General features: G+C 28.8%; 1 protein-coding gene across 8 annotated transcripts in view; it reads left to right on the top strand.

The window, feature by feature from the left end:
* Positions 1-82: 82 nt before the first annotated feature.
* Positions 83-12114, top strand: part of LOC125678194 (uncharacterized) — a 28122-nt gene continuing 16090 nt past the window's right edge. For all 8 annotated transcript variants that reach the window (XR_007371439.2, XR_007371438.2, XR_008800154.1 and 5 more), the window contains exons 1-3: positions 83-240; positions 2901-3017; positions 11658-11776. Coding sequence is in view for 5 of the 8 variants with exons in the window: in XM_048916438.2 (XP_048772395.2) it covers positions 2943-3017; positions 11658-11776 (194 nt within the window). In the remaining 3 variants the exon portion in view is untranslated. The remainder of the gene's footprint in view (positions 241-2900; positions 3018-11657; positions 11777-12114) is intronic.

Here is a 12114-nt window from a genome sequence, read left to right as displayed (position 1 = left end):
TTGTGAAACAAAAACAAATATTTAAAAAAAAATATTTTTGTTTAAATTAGAAAGTGCCTATACATTTATCTCCTTTTCACCTTTATATCGACACTTTGTTGTTGTTATGAATGATTTAAGCTGCACCCTGACCCTTAGGTTATAGGTCAAGAAAGTTTGATCAACAACGAAGTTGTGCATGTTCGGAAGCGCTATACGCTAGTCCATAACGCGAACGTGCATGAGCCGCCTGAGCCTGAGGTATTATTTTAGTACATGCCAGTAAAATCTGCTTCTGAAGAGTTTTTAAAAAGAATTTTGAAAGAGAATATTGCAAGGAAATGTTATTGGAAACAATTTCAAGAAGAGAAAGTTGCATAAGGTCGGATTAGCTTGATTATCATGTAATTTGTATGTGTTCGGCTTTACTACTAGTAGAAGTGCTAACTTGGTTATGTTAGGTCGATGAGAAGAAGAAATTAACACATTGCAATGTTTATAACACAACCCAAACTTTGGGCGTATGAATAGCGCAGAGAAACACCAGGTGTCTGTTATGATCATTAGCAATGTTAATAATAATCACTAAATAATACTGCAGTGTTGCACTCAATCATATATCACCTGACAATTGGTTTAAAAAAGAGTAGTCATCATATCCTGCAGAGGTTAAGTTTTCCTGTGATACTAGAGGGTAATATGAACTTATATTGGTGCATTTTGACAGCCAACTTGTGCCAATATTCACCAATATAAGTTCAATAACCCTTTTATAATATAGCTAAAGTATTTAGTTGTTAAATTATATCCCTTTTCACTAAAAATACTCCAAAATAGACGAGAATTCATCAATATTGGCATCTGAGGTGAAAGTGTGCAATATCAGCATGCATTTCTTAACTGTTCAATATTAAACCCGTCATTACAGCTTGTTTAGGTCATTACGGTAAAGTCAATATTGAACGCTCATACTCGGAATGTTTTGGGTGCACACAATTTAATTACACAATGCAAAGTTAGCGTTCAATAAATTCTCAGGATATTGAACGCTATAACATTCTCTAGATTTTACACAGATTTTATAATACATGTAGACTATTTATTAGCTATTATATAGCTAATATATGAGGCCTTATCAGTGAGGCTGAATCTCCAATGAGGCCTCATACAATGATTTCAGGATGTTGTTTTCAGGAAAGCATAAAACAGGTGTCCACTGCATAATTGTAGCCCCCCCCCCCTTATTTGTCACATTAAAAACCTGGTATACACTATACATTAAAGGGACTATCAACATAGAAAATAGAAAATAATTCACCCTTGAAGGGATTTTTGAAAAATAACCCCACTCCACATGTAGTAAATATTGATGTAATTAATATATAGACCCCTATAGGAGTTGCATGTTTTGATGTGTAAAATAAAGCAAAAGAAAGGTCTTGGGTAAAGGGATGTGAAAAACAATTGTTTATTATAGAATTGATAAGAAATTTTAAGTCACAAGTGCAAAATCTGATGGAATTTTGATTTTATATAACAAGGGAAATAACTCTTGAGAAAATAAGCATGACGCTTGTGTCAAATAGAATGTAAATTTTATGTAGTGTATGGGATATCTTAATTCAGTTTACAATGCATTTTCTCTTGTATGTTTACTTACAATAACAAAGGATTTGGACTTACTAGTTAAGTACATTACCAACCTTTGCCTGCAGCAACTCCATGATGTATTTCGTCAGCTGTCACACGTCAGGTCCATTTCAAAGACTATTTCTACCTAAGTAGCTATTAATAGCTACATAGGTATTTAAACCTACTTAAAGTAGCTACTTCTACCTACTTTTACCTGTTTTTGAAAATATAAATAAATAATAATTAAAGTGCATCTTTTAAACAGGTCAGTCGTTTCATGTATCATGTTGTGCACGGCAAAATTCAGAGTGTAAATTTGAATACTTCACGAGGGTGGAGAATGCAGAGGAAATGCATGAAAATTCGCCCCAAAAACCTTTGGTGTAAAACTGCATGAAGGTAAACTACAGATTTGTTAGACATTCTACACTTTTTCTCACGTAGCTTTGATCCTAAACTCATAGAAAATGGAACTAGGTGCTGTTATTGATGCAAATTTGAAAAGTTAGAAAGTAATAATTTTTGTGCAATGTTTCTGTGGTATTCATCGTCAGTGTAAGTGAATCAAGAAATTTGGTACACGCCATATTGCGCCGTTCCTGCGTTTGGCCACGAAATGTAAGTAAAGGAAAAAGTAGGTAAGAATAGCTACCTGGAGTAGGTTTAAATACCTACGTAGCTATAAGTACCTACGTAGGTAGAAATAGTCTTTGGACTGGACCTGTCACATTTGTCAGCTGTCATATTTGTCAGCTGTCACATTCATGTACATGCTATCCTGATCTCTGGTACAGAGTGATCATGGTGATTGACAGATGCTGAAGTCGCTCCACCTCTGTCAGATTCTATAAATTGAATGACTAGAAAGATCCTGATCTTGATGCAATCTGAATTCCTAAAATTGATCACAAATTAGCTAGCATTCTCGCATTTGTATATCAAGATGTGCCTTTTAATCTCAAACGAATTCTTGAATCTTTATGTACAGAAGTCCTAACCAACTTCCAAATGATTTTTGCTGAAATATGTCAAACTTTTAATGATATCCTATATAATACATGAAGTTTAACAGAGTATAAGGACCAAGCCTGCCAGTAACAAGGTCATACATGTTGTGTAGTGATTCTGTTTTGTAGGGGGGGGGGGGTCATATGATAAATTATATGTGTACACAATACCCCTTGTTGCAAGATGGGCTTAGGCCATTTAAATCGGATGTAAGGGGTAACTCCTGGTGGAGAGATGCACTGAGAATTTTATTGCTTCTGTGTCTTTACTCTTTTTTTCAGTCTTGCCTTTTGCGTCCTTGACATCCACATGCCAAGTCAGCAATGGCATCCAAGAAACTTGACCTGACCAATGACAGTAGAAGAAATGAAGTTTTGCTAAAAGATCGAGTAAAAGAGGTAATGTTAGACTTCATAGAGTTTATGTTAGACTTCTTAGAGGTAATGTTAGAGTAGACTTTATAGAGATAATGGTAGACTTTATAATTTACAGAGATAATGTTAGACTTTATAGAGGTAATGTTAGACTTTATACAGATAATGTTAGACTTTATAGAGATAATGTTAGACTTTATACAGATAATGTTGACTTTATAGAGGTAATGTTAGACTTTATAAAGGTAATGTTAGACTTTATACAGATAATGTTAAACTTTATAGAGGTAATGTTAGACTTTATACAGATAATGTTAGACTTTATACAGATAATGTTAGACTTTATAAAGATAATGTTAGACTTTATACAGATAATGTTAGACTTTATAGAGGTAATGTTAGACTTTATAGAGATAATGTTAGACTTTATACAGATAATGTTAGACTTTATAAAGATAATGTTAGACTTTATAGAGATAATGTTAGACTTTATACAGATAATGTTAGACTTTATAATTTACAGAGATAATGTTAGACTTTATAGAGGTAGACTTTATACAGATAATGTTAGACTTTATACAGATAATATTAGACTTTATAGAGATAATGGTAGACTTTATAGAGATAATGGTAGACTTTATAGAGATAATGTTAGACTTTATGAAGATAATGTTAGACTTTATAAAGATAATGTTAGATTTATAAAGATAATGTTAGACTTTATGAAGGTAATGTTAGACTTTATAAAGATAATGTTAGACTTTATAGAGATAATGTTAGACTTTATAATTTACAGAGATAATGTTAGACTTTATAGAGGTAGACTTTATACAGATAATGTTAAACTTTATAAAGATAATGTTAGACTTTATACAGATGTCAAACTTTATAAAGATAATGTTAGACTTTATAGAGATAATGTTAGACTTTATACAGATAATGTTAGACTTTATACAGATAATGTTAAACTTTATAGAGGTAATGTTAGACTTTATACAGATGTTAAACTTTATAAAGATAATGTTAAACTTTATAAAGATAATGGTAGACTTTATACAGATAATATTAGACTTTATAAAGATAATTTTAGACCTAATAAAGATAATGTTAGACTTTATACAGATAATTTTAGACTTTATAGAGGTAATATTAGACTTTATACAGATAATGTTAGACTTTATAGAGGTAATGTTAGACTTTATACAGATAATATTAGACTTTATACAGATAATATTAGACTTTATACAGATAATGTTAAACTTTATAGAGGTAATGTTAGACTTTATACAGATAATGTTAAACTTTATAAAGATAATGTTAGACTTTATAAAGATAATTTTAGGCTTTATACAGATAATGTTAGACTTTATACAGATAATATTAGACTTTATACAGATAATATTAGACTTTATAGAGGTAATGTTAGACTTTATACAGATAATATTAGATTTTATATAGATAATATTAGACTTTATACAGATAATGTTAAACTTTATAGAGATAATGTTAGACTTTATACAGATAATGTTAGACTTTATAGAGGTAATGTTAGACTTTATAAAGATAATGTTTAACTTTATACAGATAATGTTAGACTTTATACAGATAATGTTAAACTTTATAGAGGTAATGTTAGACTTAATAAAGATAATGTTAGACTTTATACAGATAATATTAGACTTTATACAGATAATGTTAGACTTTATAGAGGTAATGTTAGACTTAATAGAGATAATGTTAGACTTTATACTGATAATGTTAGACTTTATACAGATAATGTTAAACTTTATAGAGGTAATGTTAGACTTTATACAGATAATGTTAGACTTTATAGAGGTAATGCAAGGTGAAGATAACGAACAGTGTTAGACTTTATACAGATTATGTTAGACTTTATATAGATAATGTTAAACTTTATAGAGATAATATTAGACTTCATACAGATAATGTTAGACTTTGTAGAGATAATGTTAGACTTTATACAGATAATGTTAGACTTTATAGAGGTAATGTTAGACTTTATAGAGGTAATATTAGACTTTATACAGATAATGTTAGACTTTATAGAGGTAATGTTAGACTTAATAGAGATAATGTTAGACTTTATACTAATAATGTTAGACTTTATAAAGATAATGTTAAACTTTATAGAGGTAATGTTAGACTTTATACAGATAATGTTAAACTTTATAAAGATAATGTTAGACTTTATAAAGATAATGTTAGGCTTTATACAGATAATGTTAGACTTTATACAGATAATATTAGACTTTATACAGATAATATTAGACTTTATAGAGGTAATGTTAGACTTTATACAGATAATATTAGATTTTATATAGATAATATTAGACTTTATACAGATAATGTTAAACTTTATAGAGATAATGTTAGACTTTATACAGATAATGTTAGACTTTATAGAGGTAATGTTAGACTTTATAAAGATAATGTTTAACTTTATACAGATAATGTTAGACTTTATACAGATAATGTTAAACTTTATAGAGGTAATGTTAGACTTAATAAAGATAATGTTAGACTTTATACAGATAATATTAGACTTTATACAGATAATGTTAGACTTTATAGAGGTAATGTTAGACTTAATAGAGATAATGTTAGACTTTATACTGATAATGTTAGACTTTATACAGATAATGTTAAACTTTATAGAGGTAATGTTAGACTTTATACAGATAATGTTAGACTTTATAGAGGTAATGCAAGGTGAAGATAACGAACAGTGTTAGACTTTATACAGATTATGTTAGACTTTATATAGATAATGTTAAACTTTATAGAGATAATATTAGACTTCATACAGATAATGTTAGACTTTGTAGAGATAATGTTAGACTTTATACAGATAATGTTAGACTTTATAGAGGTAATGTTAGACTTTATAGAGGTAATGTTAGACTTTATACAGATAATGTTAGACTTTATACAGATAATGTTAGACTTTATAGAGGTAATGTTAGACTTTATAGAGGTAATGCAAGGTGAAGATAACGAACAGTGTTAGACTTTATACAGATTATGTTAGACTTTATAAAGGTAATGTTAGACTTTATACAGATTATGTTAGACTTTATACAGATAATGTTAAACTTTATACAGATAATATTAGACTTTATACAGATAATGTTAGACTTTATACAGATAATATTAGACTTTATAGAGGTAATGCAAGGTGAAGATAACGAACAGTGTTAGACTTTATACAGATTATGTTAGACTTTATACAGATAATGTTAAACTTTATAGAGATAATATTAGACTTCATACAGATAATGTTAGACTTTGTAGAGATAATGTTAGACTTTATACAGATAATGTTAGACTTTATACAGATAATGTTAGACTTTATAGAGGTAATGTTAGACTTTATAGAGGTAATGTTAGACTTTATACAGATAATGTTAGACTTTATACAGATAATGTTAGACTTTATAGAGGTAATGTTAGACTTTATAGAGGTAATGCAAGGTGAAGATAACGAACAGTGTTAGACTTTATACAGATTATGTTAGACTTTATAAAGGTAATGTTAGACTTTATACAGATTATGTTAGACTTTATACAGATAATGTTAAACTTTATACAGATAATATTAGACTTTATACAGATAATGTTAGACTTTATACAGATAATATTAGACTTTATAGAGGTAATGCAAGGTGAAGATAACGAATAGTGTTAGACTTTATACAGATTATGTTAGACTTTATACAGATAATGTTAAACTTTATAGAGATAATATTAGACTTCATACAGATAATGTTAGACTTTGTAGAGATAATGTTAGACTTTATACAGATAATGTTAGACTTTATAGAGGTAATGTTAGACTTTATAGAGGTAATGTTAGACTTTATACAGATAATGTTAGACTTTATACAGATAATGTTAGACTTTATAGAGGTAATGTTAGACTTTATAGAGGTAATGCAAGGTGAAGATAACGAACAGTGTTAGACTTTATACAGATTATGTTAGACTTTATAAAGGTAATGTTAGACTTTATACAGATTATGTTAGACTTTATACAGATAATGTTAAACTTTATACAGATAATATTAGACTTTATACAGATAATGTTAAACTTTATACAGATAATATTAGACTTTATACAGATAATGTTAAACTTTATAGAGGTAATGTTAGACTTTATACAGATAATGTTAGACTTTATACAGATAATGTTAGACTTTATAAAGATAATGTTAGACTTTATACAGATAATGTTAGACTTTGTAGAGATAATGTTAGACTTTATACAGATAATGTTAGACTTTATACAGATAATGTTAGACTTTATAAAGATAATGTTAGACTTTATAAAGATAATGTTAGACTTTATACAGATAATGTTAGACTTTATAGAGATAATGTTAGACTTTATACAGATAATATTAGACTTCATACAGATAATGTTAGATTTTATAGAGATAATATTAGACTTTATACAGATAATGTTAGACTTTATAGAGGTAATGTTAGACTTTATAGAGGTAATGCAAGGTGAAGATAACGAACAGTGTTAGACTTTATACAGATTATGTTAGACTTTATAAAGGTAATGTTAGACTTTATACAGATTATGTTAGACTTTATACAGATAATGTTAGACTTTATACAGATAATGTTAGACTTTATAAAGATAATGTTAGACTTTATACAGATAATGTTAGACTTTGTAGAGATAATGTTAGACTTTATACAGATAATGTTAGACTTTATAGAGGTAATGTTAGACTTTATAGAGGTAATGCAAGGTGAAGATAACGAACAGTGTTAGACTTTATACAGATTATGTTAGACTTTATAAAGGTAATGTTAGACTTTATACAGATTATGTTAGACTTTATACAGATAATGTTAGACTTTATACAGATAATGTTAGACTTTATAAAGATAATGTTAGACTTTATACAGATAATGTTAGACTTTGTAGAGATAATGTTAGACTTTATACAGATAATGTTAGACTTTATACAGATAATGTTAGACTTTATAAAGATAATGTTAGACTTTATACAGATAATGTTAGACTTTGTAGAGATAATGTTAGACTTTATACAGATAATGTTAGACTTTATACAGATAATGTTAGACTTTATACAGATAATATTAGACTTTATACAGATAATGTTAGATTTTATAGAGATGTTAGACTGGGGTTTTGATTTGTAGTAATTGTTAAACATTTATCAATAATTTGATTGTCATTTAGTTCTAATCATTTATGGCTCAGATGTGGTGTTAGTTTGAGTGTAATTCTAATTGTTCATCCGGTGATTTGGTGCAATGACAGTGGCCAAATCTGAAGAGGATTCTAATCTAATTGATTAAAGATCACTTTTTGGATTTACTACCTTCTGTGGAAGCAGAAATTTTAATTCGATTGCAAAGTTTTTTACCCTTTTTTTATCCAGACAATAAGACCCAAGGAAATTGTTAACAAAGGCTGGTCTGACATTGTAGGGAATAAAACACTCTCACACTGGGTCATTAGCAATGGGACAAATGGACCGATTACCAAATAGTACACAAAGTCCTTAATATACATGATCGATTAATAAATAGTACACAAAGTCCTTAATATACATGACCGATTAACAAATAGTACACAAAGTCCTTAATATACACGACCGATTACTAAATAGTACACAAAGTCCTTAATGTACACGAATGATTATATATACTAAATAGTACACAAAGTCCTTAATATACACGACCGATTAACAAATAGTACACAAAGTCCTTAATATACACGACTGATTACCAAATAGTACACAAAGTCCTTAATGTACACAACCGATTACTAAATAGTACACAAAGTCCTTAATGTACACAACCGATTACTAAATAGTACACAAAGTCCTTAATATACACGAATGATTATATATACTAAATAGTACACAAAGTCCTTAATGTACACGAATGATTATATATACTAAATAGTACACAAAGTCCTTAATATACACGACCGATTAACAAATAGTACACAAAGTCCTAATATACACGACCGATTAACAAATAGTACACAAAGTCCGTAATATACACGACTGATTACCAAATAGTACACAAAGTCCTTAATGTACACAACCGATTACTAAATAGTACACAAAGTCCTTAATGTACACAACCGATTACTAAATAGTACACAAAGTCCTTAATATACACGACCGATTACTAAATAGTACACAAAGTCCTTAATATACACGACCGATTACTAAATAGTACACAAAGTCCTTAATGTACACGACCGATTAACAAATAGTACACAAAGTCCTTAATATACATGACCGATTACTAAATAGTACACAAAGTCCTTAATGTACACGACCGATTAACAAATAGTACACAAAGTCCTTAATATACATGACCGATTAACAAATAGTACACAAAGTCCTTAATATACACGACCGATTACTAAATAGTACACAAAGTCCTTAATATACTCGACCGATTACTAAATAGTACACAAAGTCCTTAATATACACGAATTATTATATATACTAAATAGTACACAAAGTCCTTAATATACATGACCGATTAACAAATAGTACACAAAGTCCTTAATATACATGACCGATTACCAAATAGTACACAAAGTCCTTAATATACACGACCGATTAACAAATAGTACACAAAGTCCTTAATATACATGACCGATTAACAAATAGTACACAAAGTCCTTAATATACATGTCCGATTAACAAATAGTACACAAAGTCCTTAATGTACACGAATGATTATATATACTAAATAGTACACAAAGTCCTTAATGTACACGACCGATTACTAAATAGTACACAAAGTCCTTAATATACACGACCGATTACTAAATAGTACACAAAGTCCTTAATATACACGAATGATTATATATACTAAATAGTACACAAAGTCCTTAATATACACGAATGACAAATGGACCGATTACCAAATAGTACACAAAGTCCTTAATGTACACGACCGATTAACAAATAGTACACAAAGTCGTTAAAGGGACTGGTTCACGATTTTTGAACAAAATATTTTTTATTTTTTATGTGAAACATTAAAAATATAACTCATTTAATGTTGACAGCCAACATTTTGACCTTCTGAATGCAAAAATAAAAGCAGTATTTTAGCCTTAAATCTGTGTTATGTAAACAAAGACCCGAGTCTTTTCATGTATACAAACACACCAGTGAAATGTTAATTTTGTAACATAAAGCATCTAAATTTTGCATAGTCACAAATTTTAACTTTTAGATGACACATTTTACCTGAAGAATGCTTGAAATGTGAAAGATATAATAAACTTAGATCGATAACCCTTTCTTTTGAAAATTTCGTAAACAAAAACATACCACAATCTTTGTTTACAAAACAAAAAATGAACTCTCTAAAATGAGCTTCTGTGATAATGTATAACCTTAATTTTTGTGTGAAATCTTTTAAACACATTAGACAAGTAGATTCTGATCATCAAAAGTGAAAAACAAACTTTTGGGGAAAATCGTGAATCAGTCCCTTTAATATACACGAATGATTACCAAATAGTACACAAAGTCCTTAATATACATGACTGATTACTAAATAGTACACAAAGTCCTTAATATACACGAATGATTATTTATACTAAATAGTACATAAAGTCCTTAATGTACATGACCGATTAACAAATAGTACACAAAGTCCTTAATATACATGACTGATTACCAAATAGTACACAAAGTCCTTAATATACACGACCGATTAACAAATAGTACACAAAGTCCTTAATATACATGACCGATTAACAAATAGTACACAAAGTCCTTAATATACATGACCAATTAACAAATAGTACACAAAGTCCTTAATATACACGACCGATTACTAAATAGTACACAAAGTCCTTAATATACACGAATGATTATATATACTAAATAGTACACAAAGTCCTTAACGTACATGACCGATTAACAAATAGTACACAAAGTCCTTAATATACATGACCGATTACCAAATGGTACACAAAGTCCTTAATATACACGACTGATTACTAAATAGTACACAAAGTCCTTAATATACACGAATGATTATATATACTAAATAGTACACAAAGTCCTAAAGGGACTGGTTCACGATTTTTAATGAAAATATTTTTCATTTTCGCTGTTAAACATTAAAAATATAACTCATTTAATGTTGACAGCCAAAATCTTGACCTTCTGAACGCAAGAATAAAACCAATATTTTAGCCTTAAATATGTGTTATGTAAACAAAGACCCGAGTCTTTTTATGTATACAAACAAACAAGTGAAATATTTATTTTGTAATATAAAGCATCTTAACTTTGTATAGTCACAAATTTTAACTTTTAGATGACAAATTTTACCCCCAAGATGCTTGAAATGTGAAAGGGATGATAAACTTAGATCGATATCCATTTCTTTTGAAAATTTCGTAAACAATAACATACCGTAATCTTTGTGTACAAAACAAATAATAGACTCTCTAAAATGAACTTCTGTGATAATGTATAAACATAATTTTTATGTGAAATCTTTTAAACACATTAAACAGTAGATTTTGATCATTAAAAGTGAAAAAGAAAATTTTGGGGGAAATCGTGAATCAGTCCCTTCAATACACAAAGTTTAGCATTTATATCTCTTTAGTTGGAGGAGGAAATTGTCAGTTTGAAGAAAAGATTGGATGAATTGAGAAAAGCTAAAAATACCACAGTTCTGAAACGCGAGAGAGAAATCCTGGAAGTGGGGACACCCTTTGGAAGAAGGTATACAATGTCAATATGCAGATTATAATGATTTATAATTTAGGTGGCAAATGAAATCACATTATATAAATATTGCATGTAGTTGATGGTAACATTGAAAATTTTCAATGTTACCCACATATGCGCAACTACATGCAGTATTTGTTTTATTATACTGAATGTTATGTAAACATTAAAGCAGAAAAAATTTACATTTGTTTACATTTGATCAATCACTGTCATGCGATATTTCGTATTTCAATGCGGGTATTCGCGTTTATTACAAACGACGTCGTCTAACAATCTACGGCGAACCGTACGCGCATAAATTTGACGCAGGTGATAATTTTTTTATAATA

This window comes from Ostrea edulis, chromosome 2 (assembly GCF_947568905.1).
Source record: "Ostrea edulis chromosome 2, xbOstEdul1.1, whole genome shotgun sequence".
Classification (NCBI taxonomy): domain Eukaryota; kingdom Metazoa; phylum Mollusca; class Bivalvia; order Ostreida; family Ostreidae; genus Ostrea; species Ostrea edulis.
This window is presented reverse-complemented; position numbering and strand designations above follow the sequence as displayed.